The sequence below is a fragment of the Myxocyprinus asiaticus genome, chromosome 43 (genome assembly GCF_019703515.2).
Source record: "Myxocyprinus asiaticus isolate MX2 ecotype Aquarium Trade chromosome 43, UBuf_Myxa_2, whole genome shotgun sequence".
NCBI lineage: Eukaryota > Metazoa > Chordata > Actinopteri > Cypriniformes > Catostomidae > Myxocyprinus > Myxocyprinus asiaticus.
The window spans coordinates 19,987,070-20,006,551 of record NC_059386.1 but is presented as its reverse complement, the minus strand read 5'-3'; the positions used below and the strand labels follow the sequence as shown (position 1 = coordinate 20,006,551).

The 19,482-nt window shown below is 36.8% G+C and overlaps 1 protein-coding gene across 4 annotated transcripts in view; it reads right to left on the bottom strand.

The window, feature by feature from the left end:
- Positions 1–19,482, bottom strand: part of LOC127433842 (FRAS1-related extracellular matrix protein 2-like) — a 126,618-nt gene that overhangs the window by 78,040 nt on the left and 29,096 nt on the right. For all 4 annotated transcript variants that reach the window (XM_051686105.1, XM_051686104.1, XM_051686102.1 and 1 more), the window contains exons 3-4: positions 14,381–14,527; positions 4,287–4,517 (exon numbers count right to left, since the gene is read on the bottom strand). In XM_051686105.1, the coding sequence (XP_051542065.1) occupies positions 4,287–4,517; positions 14,381–14,527 (378 nt within the window). The remainder of the gene's footprint in view (positions 1–4,286; positions 4,518–14,380; positions 14,528–19,482) is intronic.

Genomic DNA, 19,482 nt, shown 5'->3' with positions numbered 1-19,482 from the left:
ACAATAGTTGGCACTAATCGACAAGCAATTTTACCTTGGTACAGTTGAAAGGTGCTTTGCGCCACATACAGGTCTGCCCTTCAACAATCACGGATGAGAAGAACTACTCGACAAGTTTGCAAAACAACCATGAAATCGCAATACGAAACACAAGCAAGCTTTTTATCTACCAATGCTGCAAAAACAATGACGAGTTTGTTGTTGATTTCCTTAACAAGAAAGAAAACATCTTGATTTCTTCTATTTTTGTGTATTTTCATACTAAATTGTTTTAGATATTCAAATAAGATATAACATAAAACAAAGGCAACCTGAGTAAACACAAAATACAGTTTTCATATATATATATATATATTTTTTTTTTTTTTTATTGAAGCAAAAAAGTTATCCAACCCTTATATCACCCATGTGAAAAACTAACTGCCCCCCTTAAACTTAATAGCTGGTTGTGCCACCTTTAGCAGCAACAACTGCAACCAAACGCTTCCGATAACTGGAGATCAGTCTTTCACAACGCTGTGGTGGAATTTTGGCCCACTCTTCTTTGCAGAACTGCTTTAGTTCAGCCACATTGGAGGGTTTTCAAACATGAACTGCCCGTTTAAGGTCCTGCCACAGTATCTCAATCGGGTTCAAGTCAGGACTTCGACTAGGTCACACCAAAACTTTTATTTTGCTTCTTTTGAGCCATTCAGAGGTGGACTTACTCCTATGCTTTGGGACATTGTCTTGCTGCATAATCCAGCTGCACTTGAGCTTCAGCTCACGGACTGATGACCAGACGTTCTCCTTTAGGATTTTCTGGTAGAGAGCAGAATTCATGTTTCCCTCAATTATTGCAAGTCGCCCTGGCCCTGAAGCAGCAAAGCATCACCACACTATCACACTACCACCACCATGCTTGACCATAGTTATGATGTTCTTTTTGTGGAATTCTGTGTTTGATTTACGCCAGATATAACGGGACCCCTGTCTTCCAAACAGTTCCACTTTTGACTAATCAGTCCACAGAACATCCTCCCAAAAGGGTTGAGGATCATCAAGGTGTGTTTTGGCAAAATTCAGACGAGCCTTAATGTTCTTCTGTGTTAGCAGTAGTTTTCGCCTCACCACTCTTCCATGGATGCCATTTTTGGCCAGTGTCTTTCTGATAGTGGAGTCATGAACAGTGACCTTTATTGATGCAGGAGAGGCCTGCAGTTCCTTGGATGTTGTCCTTGGCTTTTTTGTGACTTCCTGGATGAGTTGTCGCTGTGCTCTTGGAGGAATTTCGGAAGGTCGGCCAGTTCTGGAAAGGTTCCCTACTGTGCCAAATTTTCTCCATTTGGAGATAATGGCTCTCACTCTGGTTCTGTGGAGTCCCAGAGCCTTTGAAATAGGCTAAATACAGTTGTAATCTATTTTCATAAATTTACTTTTCTGTGTTTTGATATATTTCCCATTGAAACAGAATGTTTGAGCAGGACATATCGCAGGGCTTGTCCATTTTTAAAACCTAGCAAATAGGCTTTAATTATGTCACAGCTGTAAATCATTATTTGCTACTTGCTTGATGGTTACGGGTGGCATTAGGAGGAGGGACATTCTCATTCTATATTGCATTTGACTGAACAAATATTTGTGTAGTAGTGCAATAAAAGTCATCAATATTTTTGGTTTATATTCCCATCAGAATTTTAAATGTGCATATATGCTAAAAGGGAATTTTGACAATGTTTAGGAGTACACTAACATAAAGATGGCCTCACAGCTAATAAGCATGCACTAAAAGTTACAAAACTCCAATTTTGATCAAAACATTGCGCATTTGTCAATTGCTTTACGATAATAGGGCGACTCTTACAAAACCTGTCAAGAAAATGTCCTGGTTATGTTTTAACCCAAATCAATACCTACATTTAGGACTATTAAGATTTCTTTTGCCTTTGAAACAGCTTTGTAACCCTTCGCAGACTAATGCATTTCAATCACCTTTTTCCTCATCATTTCTGGAATTTCTTTTGACATTGGCATAGTGTGCTACTGGGTGAGACCTTTTAGCTAGGGATGCACTGATACCACTTTTTCTCTTCCGATCCGATTCTGATATTGGAAATCTCAGTATCAGCTGATACCGATCTGATACCAGTGTTGTTTTTTTGCATAATCGGTTTAGAATATCTTTACATTATTGTGTGGAACTAATTGGGAGTACTCTTTAATATGTAAAGAAACACAAACCTCTAACTACACATTATTTCAATATAAATGTATAGCTTATTAAGAAACACTTTATTATTAACTAGTATACTGGATAATGTAGCAGCAAAATTAACAGGAATTCCAGACTTCAAGTCTTCAGTAGAAAAGAAACCAGTGTTTTATTTTTGCCTTTTTTTCTTTTTTTTTCAAAAATGTTTCAACCTGCATCTGGACTTTAAAGGATTCAGATTTCTTTTTTGTTCAATTTAGTTGTAAGACATCAGTCCACTTTTCATTCACACAGTTATTTTTTGGAACCCATTCAACTTAAATATTGTTATAAATTGTAAACAAATATTAATGATGACAATAATAATAATAATAATAATAAATGGTTATTCATATTATCATTATTGACTTTTAATTTCAATTTTAAATACAACAGTAATATATTAAAACGTGCACTTTTTAAATCCTCACGCTTTTATTTTGACATTCTAATCTCTCCAGGAAGTCCTGTATGTGTCTGTTTGTAGGCAAGTTCACAATAGTTTAATTCGCTTCTTATTCAAATTCTGGTAAAATGCACCTCTGGTGCCATTCTAAATGCATATTATAAGTGAACCGAACTATTGAGCATCTACATCTGAGATGCTGTTCTTGAGTAGCGCTCAAATATTACGCACCGTGTGAAGGCTAAAAATAGCCACGAGTGCATCACCAGCCTGTGCGTGAGTTTGTGTCAACAGAGCAGCACCATTCACTAACGCACTGGCGCTGTGCATACTATATATTTACTTATTAAACACAGCCTTTTGTGATTCACAGAGCTATCGCACATCTTCAAGTGGCTTTGAATAAAATGCACAAGTCATATGAACTGCTTTAATGGTATTTTTATGGTTCTTTTATGTCATTTTTGGAGCTTGACAGTAACGAACATGACTAACACACAGCATCGGATTTGGACCAGGCTCGTCGGACAGATACCCGATCCATCTAAAAGCTTCAGTATCGGAGCCGATACCGATCCAGGAATTTGATCGCTGCATCCCTACTTTTAGCCAACTTCATGCTGCTGAAAAGTTCTATTTAGGTGTTGATTTGATTGAACAGGGCTGGCAGTAATCAGGCCTGAGTGTATCTAGACCAGCTGAACCCCATTATGAATGCAGTTTCATAGATTTGGGGATTTAGTAACTAAGGGGGCAAATACTTTTTCACACAGGCCCAGTTAGCATTGGATAACTTTTTTGCTTCAATAAATAACATTATAATTTGTAATTATAAATTATAAACTGTATTTTGTGTTTACTCAGATTGCCTTTGTTTTATGTTAGATTTAGTTAGAATTTTTGAAACAATTTAGTATGAGGGATATACAAAAACAGAAGGAATCAGGATGGGGGCAAATACTTTTTCTCAGCACTGTATTTCAGGTCACCTGCAGGACAAGTTAACTGGAAGTATAATAAAGTATATACTTGTGTATCATGTCTGAGGGGAGATTAGAAATAGTGTAAAAAATAATATTAATGGTTAAAACGTTATCAATTAGAACAATACCGATTATATGCCACTGCCACGCATACTGTATATACCTGTATTTGTGCTATGTACATTTGTTTAAAATTTTGCGTTTGGTGTGCAGAGCCCTTTAAGTGTGCATAAAAAATAAATAAAAAAAAACAAGTGTTTACATAAATAATGTTTACATAAATCTTTCCTTGTTTGAAGAGTCCAAATGTATTAGCTAAAGTTGATGTAATACCTTTGCTATAAAAGGATAGTTCACCCTCATGTTGTTTCAAATTTATATGAATTTATTTTTTCCATGGAACACAAAAGAAGATGTTAGGTAGTATGTTAGTTTTAGTCACCATTCACTTTCGCTGCATCTTTGTTTCCATTCAGTTAAAGTAAATGGTGACTGAGACCGAACATTCCTAACATCTCCTCATGTGTTCCACTTTTTTTTTTTTTTAAATAATATGGGTTTGGAACAACATAAGGTGAGTAAACTATGACTTTTTGACCGTTTTGAGGTGAACTATCAGTTTAAATATTTTCTCAGGAAATGTTTGTTCAACTTGTGTTGAACTTACCATCTCCTGGATCCACAATTTCAACTGTGGCAATTGCTGGTGACTCAAGAGTGCCCATCACCGGCTCAGTCAGAACGATCTGGAAGGTCTCAGACTGCTCGTATTTCCCATCTGAGAGGATCCTCACTCTCCATGTAGCTGTGGTCTGGCCAGGGTTAAACTGCACCTGCTTCTGAGATTTTCCCAGGAAATCCTTTTCCTTCTCTGCGCTGCCATCCACAGTACCAATCCCTTTAAAAAACACACACACACACACACACACACACACACACACACACACACACACAAATACCACAATTTATCTTCAAACTGAACAAACTTTACCTAACTTCATATCTCCAGTCTCCAGATGTCATGACTCATGAGTTTGAGTAGGATCTAGTCAAAGAAGCATATTATCAAATGTATGAACAGGGATTAGCTATGCCATATAGAGAGATACAGACTTCCTATGGAAGTCCTAGGTTATAAAGGGCCATTTACACACTGCAGCTAACTATAGTTGTAATCCATTTTCTTCTGTTTTGACGTATTTCCCATTGAAACAGAATGGTTGAGCCTATTTGCTAGGTTTTAAAAAAGGACAAGCATTAAGCATTGGGTAGCTCAGTGGTAAAAGACACTGGCTACCACCCCTGGAGTTCACTAGTTCGAATCCCAGGGTGTGCTGAGTGACTCCAGCCAGGTCTCCTAAGCAACCAAATTGGCCCGGTTGCTAGGGTGGGTAGAGTCACTTGGGGTAACCTCCTCGTGGTCCCTATAATGTGGTTCGTTCTCGGTGGGGCACGTGGCGAGTTGAGCGTGGATGCCGCGGTGGATGGCGTGAAGCCTCCACACGCGCTATCTCTCCGTGGCAACGCGCTCAACAAGCCACGTGATAAGCCACGTGATAAGATGCGCTCAGATGCGGAGGCAGCTGGGATTCATCCTCCGCCACCCGGATTGAGGCGAATCACTACGCGACCACGAGGACTTAAACGCACTGGGAATTGGGCATTCCAAATTGGGAGATAAAAGGGGAAAAATCCAAAATCGTGAGCCTGCAAAGATGCAAATTATACCTCATCACAAGTGTTCACTTCCACGATTTGGTACGATTACATTCATATTAGCAGCGAACTGTACCAGAGTTCACATGAACAGTACCCCAGACCACCTTTCTTAAGCGGACCCGACTGCGTTTCCCAGGTGCACACCCGAGTTCACATTATCCAAACGAACCGAACTTTGACGTCATTCGACCCTGGGTACGCACCAAAAGTGCTAGTGTGAAAGCACACTAAAATTGCTGTATGATAACTCACACAAAACCTGTCAAGAAAATGTCCTGGTTATGTTTTAACCCAAATCAATACCTACATTTAGGACCATTAAGATTTTTTGCACTGACATTATTTATCAGGTCACTCAAGCAAATTGTACCACCCAATTCTCATTACTGTAACACATCCAGACAATTTACTTTGACTATTCCCACTGTTTTCAAATGATGATTTTCCTTACATAACACAGTCATTTAAAAAAAAAAAAGAAAAAGATGCTATAGTACAATGACTTAAATTAAATCAGCAAAAATGAAAGGCAGTAACAAGGAAATACTACTATGATGTACACTCACTGAGCTCTTTGTTAGGCACACCTGTACACCTATAGTTCTTATTTATCTAATCAGCCAATCATGTGGCAGCAATGCAATGCATAAAATCATGCCGATACGGGTCAGGAGCTTCAGTTAATGTTCACATCAACCATCAGAATGGGGAATAAAAGTGATTTCAGTGATTTCGAATGTGGCATGATTGTTGGTGCCAGACGGGCTGGTTTCAGTATTTCTGTAACTGCTGATCTCCTGGGATTTTCATGCACAACAGTCTCTATAGTTTACTCAGAATAGTGCCAAAAACAAAAAACATCCAGTGAGTGGCAGTTCTGTGGACGGAAATGCCTTGTTGATGAGAGAGGTCAACAGAGAATGGCCAGACTAGTTCAAGCTGACAGAACGGCTATGGTAACTCAGATAACCACTCTGTACAATTGTGTTTTGAAGAATAGCATCTCAGAATGCACAACATGTCAAACCTTGAGGCAGATGGGCTACAACAGCAGGAGACCACCTCGGGCAATTTATTAGGACCATAGTGTTCCTAATAAATTGCTCAGTGAGAGTATATTGCAGTTAAAATACCATATCGTCTATTGCGGTAACAAGAATATTGTAATGGCCGTCTTTTTCTCATGAGATGTGCGTAACTGTCATGAAAATAAAGTCACAACGTAAAAGATCTTAATGGCCCTAAATACAGGCTTAATTTTGTATATGCAGAATATAATTTCTTATTTCATTCTGATTTTGGAGTAAAAAAAAGGGCCAGGAAATGTTCATGACAGGTTTTGTGAGAATGACCCAATACATCTCTGTTCATAACTTACTTATAACTTTTGTCAAAAATAGTTAACACCAAACGGGTTAAACTGTTGGTATCCATGTTTTGTGTTTACAACCGCGAGACGCAACAACGTTACTATGGTTATCACTATGTCAATCATCGCAATTTCGTGAGTGACTCCGTCGAGAGTATTCCGTACACACATTTTCCAATATGTACATGGCCAAACATCTTCAGAGGCTGCAACTCAATTGATGCTCTGAGGCTGGGATATAGTAACGAAATCAAGGAAAGTGTTCTACTAAAGTACAGCATGTACACTCAAATTCCTCTCTACTGTAACAGGTAAGAAGCTGTGATGGGATTCCCACATAGTGGGGAAACCTGCGGTGAACCTGCCCAAAAGCATTTGATCTCTGATACGTCAAGCAGAGTCACTGTAAGGGATCCGTCTGACTGAACCTCCCAAACAGATGTGAGGAATTATATCACCCTTGTCTTCCAGATTAATGCTGGATGGAATGCTAATCTTCAATCCATAACAGTTAAATGGTATTCGTGATGATTTTATCAGTTATTACACGACAGCAAAAGCAAAAGGAACATGACATAGAATGTAGATATAGGCATCTAATTATATATATTGATGTTTATACTGACCCAGCATTCAAATTCAACATAGAATGAGACATAATGATAATGAATGATTTTTCTGCCAACTACATACAAAGCTTTGAATGGTCTAGTTCCACAGTACTTAAGTGACCTTCTGACATGCTATATTCCATCACGTTCATTACGATCACAAAATTGGCTTGTTAGTAGTTCCTAGAATATCAAAATCCGCAAAAGGAGGTAGATCCTTTTCCTATTTGGCTCCTAAACTACGGAATAGTCTCCCTAATACTGTTCGGGATGCAGACACTCTCACTCAGTTTAAGTCTATACTAAAGACTCATCTATTTAGCCAGGCATACACCTAATTTATCCTTCAACTCACAATTAGGCTGATTTAGTTAGGTCTGCCGGATCTATAATGATCTATAACTCTGCATAAAATTGAATGGCATCTATGCTAATTTTATTCTATTTGTTTACATGTATCAACTTCTGGATTCATATCCCGAGATTACCAGAGCTGGCCAGATCCAGCTCCGTTACTGCTAGGTGTCGGACTCCACTGCTATATGTCTCTGAGTGATGATGACTAAATGCAGCCGGTGCCAGCCAAACATCACTTCAGTCTATTACGATGGACTTCAGAGGATGAACTCCAACTGTAAGACATCAGATACTTCATATGCCACTGCCTGAACCTTGGACTTTGGATAGACCTCACCGAAATGACCTGCCGTTTGAACTGCGATGCACCTCATTGATCTCTGCCTGCATCACCTTTGTCTATTGATGGACTACACTCTTGAAATGGAATACATAGACTATAATTTAATTGCCAACAAAAGCCTTCATCAGCCAACTAACAAAGGACAATGCATCCAAGTAAACTTCTGCAGTTAATCCTGGATGGACTTCAAAGACATTAGTCATTAATCTTACAGTTCATACAAAATCTTCTTTTTTTTTTTTTTTTTTTTTTAAAACACTGGACCTTAACACTTACTTAGTTTACTAATCTTAAACCATGACCTGTACTGGACATAAATAACTAATATTGGCATTATATTCATGATGTTAGCCAGAGGGGAACTGGCCCCCACAGTGAGCCTGGTTTCTCCCAAGGTTATTTTTCTCCATTAACCAACATCTTATGGAGTTTTGTGTTCCTTGTCACAGTCGCTTTCAGCTTGCTCACTGGGTTTCTAAATATAATTATTTAATTTTTATACACAATTTACAATCAGATTTTATCAGACTACACAATGATCACTCTAAGACTTTATAGATATTACAGTTTCATTTTTTTGTTAATTCATGATTTTCTGTAAAGCTGCTTTGAAATGATGCGTGTTGTGAAAAGCGCTATACAAATAGAAATTACTTGACTTGATGATCCAGATTGATCAGAGTTTTTAGTGAATGCTCATTCTTGGTTTGAACATCTCATATACTGCAGCCAATCTCAAGCCGTTTTCCACCTGCTAAAAGTGCTAAATATTTAGAAAACATAAATATCTAAAATAAAAATGTGTAATTCCTTTTCTGCACTGCAATTTTTTTTTTCAGAAAATAAGAAATAAAATAACAAATTTAGTGACAGAATCTCTTTTACTGACTTTTATTTTATTTCCTAATTTGTAATGTTAGGATCCTTTAGAACAATATGCAGAGTTGTAGGTGCTACACACCACCAGTTTGACAAACTTTACCACATTTTAGTCTCATAATAGTTTGTCTGGTGTTTAGGAACAATATTAATAATATCCTACTTCCTCCGTATTACCTCATTATAACTGAGTGGCCAACTTTCTGATTACTAAGAGGCATCATTGGCGAATAAATATGGGTGATTATGTATTGATCTGTCCGATGTCAGATAGTTCTGGAAGCTTAGAACAAGACGGGTTTTGTTTTTGCAGCTAAATTTCAAAAGATGTTCTTTTTTCAGGAGCAGGAACAGTGTTAGGTAAGTAATCAACTAGAAATTACTTATTACGTCATCCCAAAAAAAAAAAATTAAAAATAAAAAAAAAATCACATTACTAATTTGTTTTAAGTTGTATTTTTGTTTTAAGTTTTTTTCTAAATCACTTTTCCCAGAAAAGTTTTTGGTTTCCCTCTTAAATCCAAAACTTCTATATTCCCTCCTTGCTCATTGTCGCACACCCTTTAGCTGTCACAGAAACGCTAACAGATGTATATATGAATTCATATTTTAAATGTATTATACATATTACTTTAGCACAAGTAATGTACTTAAATTACTTAATTTAAAGTCAGTAACTGTAATCTGATTACACTGCTAAGTTACAATATATGCATAGTACAATGAAATATTTTATCTCAAAGGATAAAGGAACATTTTATTCCTCATGATTTGTCCCCTTTAAAACAAGTGAAAAAAGAAATCAGCCAATGAAACAAGACACAATACACTTGGTAAGGCTTCTTAAAACAAGTAGACATCAAACAAAGATTTCAAACAACAGAGATGTTATTATTAGTTTTGAGTTTTGATCTGAAAATGTAAGATTTTTTCTGTATTTTTAAAGGAGTTACTCCTGAAGTAACCATGCGATTTTCTGTACTTTTAATTCAAGATCAATTAACTTGCATATATTTATATATTTATTCATTTAGCAGTCATTTATATCCACGGACATACAGTGCATACTAGATATATATTGCATCAGTGGCCTAAAAGCGTTCTCTATACAGTCTATGTATTAATTCATCCATTACTCTGCATTCAGAACAGAACTTCTCATCACCACAAAAGAGAACAAAAGCCTTCACATGTTTCGTCCAACCATGTCCTTATATGTGGAGAAATCTTCTAAAAAAAAGGCAAGGAAGCAGGGTGCAGGCAAAGGTATAAATTGACTGAAAGATATAAGCAGAGAGCAATAAAAAGAGAACAAGGGGTAGAGAGTTCACTTTCAATTCCATTTCTCTAACAACAGGGGGGCCCATTCCAACCACAACAACAGGCAGAGGACGGCAGCTACATCAAGTAAAATTTGAAGAAAAGGAGAGAAAAGAAACAAGACATACTAGGAGGAGTGTGTGAAAAAGTAGAATGCTTTATGGGTGTACCGTGAAAGATTGTACATTGATGTTCGGCAGAGATCACGGCTGAACTTCAGGCTCCAAAGAGCACAGGAGCAGATAGGAGACTGAACTTATGCACTCTTCATGGGTTGTGAGCCTCATGGAATAGTTCACCCAAATATTCAAATCCTGTTATCATTTTCTCACCCTCATGCTGTTCCAAACTTGTGTTTTAGGAACATTGTTTAGCAGAATGTCCAAGATGCTCTTTTCCATACAACAAAAGTAGACAGTGATTTTTACTGTCAGGCTTAATAAATGAAGCACCAAAAAGCACCATAATTTTTATTATAATTCACTAAAAATCTTCTTTATTTCACAAATCTCCTTTATGCTTCTGCACATGCAAACTTGTCTACTTAAGCACCACAACAGGTTGACATCAACATCTTAAAGCTGAAGTATGTAACTTTTTCGGTGATAACAAAACATATATATCCCAGCTTAATATGTAGAGACAACTATGAGTAAGTCATTCATAGGTTAATTTTCTCAAAAACTGTAAACACGGTCTCTGTGGCGCTATAAAAATTCCTGTGTTTGTTTTGAGCAACCCGCTTAGACCCAATGGCGTAAGTTGGGGGTGGGACTATCTAAATGTTTGAACAACTGCAGACGAGGGGCGTATTCAGAAAGCTGTTTTGAAAACATTGTTTATTTTTGCAATTCCGTTCGGTGGCGCTAGTGTTGCAGAAATGACATACTTTAAAACATTATTAGTTATCGTATGTCTTGTGACTGATCGAGACGTGGCACAATTAGGTCTGTCAATTGTTTACATTTTTTACTGATTGCTGATTAATTTATTTTATTTGCCAAAATAGGCCCTCAAATAAAGAAATGTATATATAATAATCAAAATAATTATACATATAATATATTATAAATATAATAATTCAGATAATTCAAAGACATTACGTTATTGTGGCAGACGAGTAAAGCATTAATTAGAAATACAAAAAATTTATTTAGAAGTCAATATAACATGTACAGTACATTTACAATATAATGTTTGGTTTATTTCCATATCATTGAACATAAGCCTATAGCTGGCCTATGGTCCACAATGATCAATTGTGTAATTAAGTTTGTCAATCTGTAAACTTGGTCTGTTCTCACAGCACTCATTCTTGCAATTCGTCGGACAACTATGTCATACGGACAATTTTGGAGCATCTCACTGTGGTTGCGTCATGTATTACTGGATTTAAGCATCTCTAGTAATAAACACTGCATTTTTAGGATGCTTTGTCAAGATAAATGTAGTTTGAAACTTGTTAGAAAAAAATGCATCTAGAGACCCCTGCACTCAGCTCCACTGGCCATTGTACAAAGGGGCCTCAGTTTGTTCCTTGGAGGCAGCAGATGCCCTAACCCCACCCCCACCCTAATCCTAACCATATGGAGCCTGTAAAGCTGAGTACCCTGCAAGGAACAACCAGAGGCACCTTAATCCCATTGCAAGCTCCGTCCAACTGTCTCTGAACAGCTGTTGGTTTGTTGCCTATACAGCTGGTTTGTTGTGCTGACTGCCCCCTGCTGAACATGAAAGTGTTACTTCAAGCTTGAATAGAGCTGTTCAACAGTGACGTCAATTTCTAGGCGAACCTAGAAGTCTAATTCGCCATGGGTTTCCTCTGGATTTTCCTATGGTTTTTATAATGGTTTTTTTTTAACTTGTGTAAAATAAGGTCTGTGGTAAACATTACTTGATGATACGTGGACGTTTTGTTCTACAACATAAATTACACACAGTCATCCCTCAAACGTGAATTTTGAGGTATGTAATTCAAAAAAGTATGTAATTCAATACAGCTTCAAAATAGTAGAATATGTAGAACAAAATGTCCATGTATAGTCAAGTAATGTTTACCACAGACTTTATTTTACTCCTAATTTCAAAAACCCCATAGGAAAATCCTGAGGGAACCCATGGCGAATTCTCTTCCAGGTTTGTGGACTACAACCTTTACAGCTCTATTGATCTGTTAGTAGCAAAATTCCTTATTACGGAATTTTCATATGATCAGGAGGCATGATTAATTGTGTTATTTTGTATTATAATTAATCGCACTGAATTAACATGTTAAAATCGACAGCCTTACACCCTGTCTACACCGGATGTGAGCATCGTGTAAAAAGCAATAGAACCACATTACAATTAATGATGCTGTCTAAACTTGAAGCATCTGCTGCAGCACGTTGCATAGCGCCGACAGTAAACGGGTGTCCCGTTCCATTTTGCGCATGGAACGTTCCATTTGTTGATACTACTGCCCATAACACAAATAAACAGTTTAGAACGTTCGTGTCGATGCACCCAGTGTAGACAGCCTCAATCCATCGCATAGTATCAATGGACATGCCCGGTGTAGACACCAGGGTTTAGTTGCAGGTGTTAGTTTGAATGTTTTGAATTGAATGCAAGCACAAATTAGATTTGAGAGGTACGTCGGGCGTGAAGATTTTCAGCAAATATTGACTTAAATTTTGTACTTGTTATTCAAACAAAGTTATTTTATGACTTCTGAAGACTTGGAATATAGTGCATGAGTCATATGGACTACTTTTATGCAACTTTTTTAGTGTTTTTTTTTTGCTTGATAGCCCCAGTACCCATTAACTTTTATTGTATGGAAAAGAACAGCTTGCACATTCTGCTAAACTTCTGTGTTTCAAAAAATATGGGTTTAAACAACACGAGGGTGAGTAAATGGTGACAAAAATTTCATTTTTAGTTGAGTTACCCCTTTAAAGGTGCACTCAGTAATTCTTTCCTCATTAAAAAAGTTTAACTCCTAAAGACATGAACTATAATTTTGCAATATATGTATGAAACTCCAGTCAACAGTAACCTTATAAAAGCGGTTTTATTCTACATGGAGAGGGTCCGCACATGGGGGCTGCCATGTCAGAATCACATGACCAGCCGAATATTACTCGCTTAATCTCAGTAACCATCCTGTTATTTGACACTTTCACTCATTGATTAAAGTAATCATGGCTGACTGTGAATACTTAATTTCTACAGTGGCATCTGAAACTGAAAACTATTGATTTTAAATGATGCTGCATCCAAGCCTCTAGGTGTCAGTGTAAGTCCAAGATGACACAAAAGACAAAAGATACTGAGTGTACCTTTAAGGTCATGATAAATCTGTAGTGCTCAACTGAAATTAGGCTATTCACAAACTATATATTGGAATAAAATGATGTGAAATACACATGCTTGATCGCTCATTGGTGACATCATCAAGTCAGAAAGGATAGAGATTGATTACTCTACCACACCCCAGAAACAGGGAGCTTCATTCATTTTCATTTACCTGCATTAGTCTGGACTCTCATTACTTACAGCCCTTCTCCCTCTCTCTATCTGCCCCCTCCCTTGTTCCCTCTCTCGCAGCATTCTGCTCCATATATCTTTCTACTTTTCACATTGCCTCTTTTCAACAGAATTTAACCACACTCACCACAAATCCAATGCTGCGTGAACAAAGCCCCACGGTTTCATGAATACTGACCACATGTTGGGTGCGCTGAGCACAGTGCAGAGCAAGATAAGCAGGTATACACTCAGAAAAGCGTTCAGACAGTTCTACAGATTCTAGAGAGAGAGCGAGTGCTTTCATCTCTGGCTTGCAGACACAAAAAAGCTCAAACCACTTATAAAAACATCTCTAACAGCTCCCTGTTGATAAGCTTAAGTAATAACAGCTCTTGCTGTGAGCACTGGCACAACTGAATGCTAATGATTCATTGTTAACGTGTTTATGCTTTGACTTTTTGTCTGGTTTAATAATTTTTAGACATTATGGGTTTCTCATTGGTTTTTGCAGCAGAAACTAGGCCAAACAGAACTGAAAATCTAACTAAATAAACCTCAGAACTACTTCACTGACGGAAACTCAAATAAAGGATAACTGATTTAAATATGAGCTAAGCAGAAGACTTCCACAAACAGGAAGATATACGCACCTACAAAGGAAGTTTCTCCCAAGAAACCTCTACGTCTGAGGACCACCTCAAAAACTTTGTCCAGCTCATTGACCACGTAGCTGGACTTCTCCAGAGATATCCAAGCCCAGTTCAGATGAAATTGCTGGTCCTTCAATTTGTTTCCTCCTAAAAAACAGATCCAAGTTATTATATAGTACCTTATGAATATTACCTTCATATTGGACTCATAATGGATAAGAGATAATAATTAAAACATAATCTGTTTATCAAGTTCACACAAAAAGGAAAATTTGGTCATCATTTACTCACACCCATGTTGCTCCAATCTCATGTGCTCCATCGAACACAATAAAAGATGTTTAGATCTTAGTCACCATTCACTTTTACTGCATTTTTTTCCCACACAATGAAAGTGAATGGTGACTGAGGTTAACATTCTGTCTAACATCATCTTTTGTGTTCCACGGAGGAAAGTCATACAGGTTTAGAACAACATTAGTGTGAGAATAAGTCCTTAACCCATGTAAACTATTAATAAAGATTTGTTTGTATTGGGAAAGAATGCAGTAATGTACAGTGCAAAACAGATACATGAAATATTTAGATGTTGTACCTGCTGAATTTGCACTTCTCATGCTTGTTTTCACAACTCTGTTTATCTCACATTATTTACATCATCCAGCTGTTTTACCAGCTGATTCAACATCATTACTTAAGCCAATAGTTTAAAATATTGTATAAATCAGCAATGCAGTGGAGCCCTTACAAAACAGTACCGTGCCGGCACCATGGTACAGGGATGGTATCAAGTGGTACTTTGGTACCATTACCATATCACTTCAAAAGATCTACTGTGCAACAGACTTGCCACGATATCATAATTTTCACAACGGTGCGGCGTTCACGTTCAAATCGACTAACACCAGTATTACCGCTGATTGGACGCTAAGTGGTACTATGGGGTCATTTTCGTTAAGCAACAGCCTACACAGTAACGCAAGGCAGCTTGATTTCAAACTTTGAACTTTATTTTTTATTTAACTAAAAATTCAAATGAAATTTGATTAAATTAAAAATGAAGTGCAATTAAAATGTGTTTTTGAAAGATGGCTTTTCAACAGTTGTGAAGGGCAACATCTCTTTGGCAACAAACCTACTTCATCCATGCATTCTCTCTTTCATGGGCTACCGGTCAGGTATTTTGTTGCAAATACATCACATATTGTGGGTTGTTGCGGGTTTAATGTTGGTGTTTTATTACCATTCATCTCAGGACCCAGTTTAGCTGCTTCGGAAGGGCAATGACTTTGAATGTGTGTGAATAAATTCGATTTGTTCCCTCCTATGGCTGGGAGATGCAAGAAATATGTTCACGATATTTTTATAAAAAATAAATAAATAAATAAAAAATAAAAAATAAAAAAATAAAATAAAATGTAAAAAAAATTATATATATATATATATATATACATATATATATATATATATATCACAATATCCAATTACATTGTCAACCCCCCGGCTGAGGTATCGGTGAATATTCTTGCTTTAGTGATTTTGCACTGAAAATTGTATTCATTTATTTAAAAAAATAAAAACTTAAACCAAAAGGCATTTCTAAATTCAAACTGCACTTCAAACGAAATGAAAAAGCAATCAAAATAAAGAAGTGGTCAAAAATAAAAAACAAAAATCATATACAACCACCTTTCCATTTACCGTCAGGCAAGTATCCGTCTATGACGACAGGCGGAAAATTACTAATACATATTAAGATCTAAAAACAATTATAAATGTAAACATAATAACTATAATGATGATAATATTCACTGAAATATAAATCATGGTTCAAGGTGTGTTTTTGTATCATTTTATGTTTTAATCACGATGTATAGGCTGCAGAGTTGCTCATAACGAACTGCTCTGTGGAAATCAAGCAAAATGAACTCAAAACACCTCCTGCTGAGATGGTCTGAGGTCTTTTGCAGCATTCTTAAACGATACTATTCTTGCAAAATTTTTCAGAAGACTGAAAGAAAGAGTGAGAACCCTTTGCATACATGTGTTCCATGAGACTGCACGCCTACGAACAAACAGCACGTCAGACATGCGCATAGTTTGCTTTTCTGTCATCTGTTCTTAACAATATAATAAAGTGTGTTTCTTCAAGTGCATGTCTGTGCGTCTAACAGCATTTCTTGTGTCATTCTGAATCTGAGACGTCTTACAGTTACCCACCATGCACATTAAGTGCACGTACTTTGCTGCCAGTGTAATTTCATATGTTGGTAAAGAACATCTGGCTTTCATTGCGTTATTTAGGTTTATTTACCATGGGTCGCAAACTCTTAGTTTGGAAACTATTCTTTATTTAAGGCTATTCTATTCGTTAAGCTATTGTACTGATATTAGAAGTTCCATTCATAATGTTTCCCCCTTTTACCCAGTATAAAATTTCACACCGGTGTTGTCCCTTGTACCGAGTAAAACCGGTAACACCGTACACCGTGGCAACCCTATAGAACTTATTCACGCTAGCGCCATATTTGATTTTTAATGGGAATGACAACAAGGCTGTGAGGGGTAGACTTACCATCTCTTCAATGGCACGAACTGAATAAAGCTCCTAGATCACATCTGATTTTGTCTCATGTTGTCTGGAGTTCTTTGTATGCTGAATGTTCTTGGTCAGATATTTTATCAATGTTTTGTCCGTGGAATGATCCAAAAACACTTTAAAATGCAGTACAGCCCATTGAAGTGACTGTACATCTATCTCTCACAGCCTCGTTGTCATTCCCATTATAAGTTAAAGATGGCACTAGCATGAATAAGGTCTATTGTGCAATGGATGTTATCACCATGGTATTTGCACAGCACAAAGAATATCATGCATGGTGCTTCAAAGATTACCATGCATGCCAAAAAAATATGGCAGTACCATGTCTGAGTCTCAGATGAACCAAACAATGTGTAAATTGAGTTGCCTAAATAAAAGAGTAAGAAGTCATGCAATTGACTTTATGCATATATGCATAAATGATAAGGATATAAGGAAGACCCTTATGCCTTCAAAGGCAGTCCACACTCTCCCAAGATTAAAAAAGAGGGAATACCAACAAACAAAGAGCATGAACTTACAGATTTATGAAAGATGTGATAAAAATCTGTGTCAAAGGCAAAACACTGTTTAAATTTAGGCCTTTAAAACCAGGGCTGATCGCATTAAAGGGATAGTTCACTAAAAATGAAAATACTGTCATATGTTTCTTTCTTCCTTGGAACACAAATGGAGATTGTAGGCATCTGAATATTAGCCTCAATCACCATTCACTTTCATTGTATGGAAAAAAGATGCAATGAGGCTAACATTCTGCCGAACATCTCCTTTTGTGTTCCACGGAAGAAAGTAAGTCATATGGGTTTGGAACAACATGAGGATGAGTAATAATATGTACACACATACAGTAAGTACAGACACATGCCCTCTCTAATCTATATTCTTGTTGTGTATCAAAGTCTACATGCGTGTGTAGATAACTCACTTCACATGCAAGCTAAACATCAGAGGCAAATTCTCAATTTCGCAGCTAGCCATGTATATTCATGACTTTCCTATGCTTGTTTTACATTATTGTTTCACATGCTTTCCTAGAGCTAACCCCAGGCTATTAATATCTCACTCATGTCTGAAAAATGGACATAATTCCAATACCAATGTATTTCTAACTCAGTATTAGTCATTAGTGGTGCGTGGTTGCCAGGTGATAACTGCGCAGCAGGTGATATACAGTGTTTACAAATCCAGACTGTTTGAGGAAAATAAAAATTTTACCAAATAAAGCCATTATATTTGACATGACAAAGATTAGCAGCATATGCCGCATAGTATGTTGAATTATCATATGGTCCAGGGTCAGATGGGATGCATCACATTTAGAGGCCTTACAAATGTGGATTGCATGTAAATTTTCAACGGTAACTGTAGCAATTGTACCACATTTCATTTCACAATCTTTGATCTAGAAGTCAAGAACATGGCTATTTCCACTATGAGACTGGAAGTCTACTATTTGGTCAGATACAAAAGTTTGTATCCCTGGATTTAAAGGAATAATTCAGCCAAAAAATTTTATTCTACAATCCTTTATTCATCCTCATGTTGTTCCAAACCTGTATGACTTTCTTATGAGGAACACAAATGGAGATGTTTATAGCAGAATGTCCAAGCTGCTCTTTTCCATACTGTGAAAGAAACAAAGCTATCCTATGGCTTCAGAAGACTTGGAATATAATGTAATATAATGAGTCTTGAGTAATTTTTAGGGCTGTCAATTGATTAAAATCTTATATCAAATTAATTACATGGTATGCCGATTTATTAATCGAATAATCACAATTAATCGCATATTATAAATATTTGTGGAGAAAGCCCCTCAAGTACACCTCCAATTCAGTACACCTCCTATCAGAAGCTAATTTGCTAATTGTCTAAAGGCTTGACGTAATTTTCTGAAATTATCCAAGCTGCTTAAAGGCACAGTTAACTTAGTGTATATAAACTTCTGACCCACTGGAATTGTGATATAGTCATTTAAAATTGAAACAATCTGTCTGTAAACAGTTGTTGGAAACATTACTTGTGTCATGCACAAAGTAGATGTCCTAAATTACTTGCCAAAACTATAGTTTGCTGATATGAAATCTGAGGTTAAAATTTTTTTTTAATGACTTCAACCTAAGTGTATGTACACTTCTGACTTCAACAGTATATAAATAACAAAACAAAACACAAATATGCATGGATGAATCATTAGCAATGAGACCAGTAACATGCAGTATGGAAGTATCAGCAACTTTGACTTGAACAAAGGGGTGAGACTATCTGTTTGTACAACCAATGGTAAATGGTGACGCTACTGTTGCATACATTACACACTTAATGTTTAATCATTACATTAATTCAACTTTATATGTTCCTGAAACATGTTTAAAGGGGTTATGTCATGCTTTTTTTTACTTAATTATTTTTCTTGAGTTTCACTTATGTCAGTAAAGGACCTTCCCTTTCGATTACGGTTCATTCGACATTGCAATGAAATCTTCTGGAGAATTCCTTC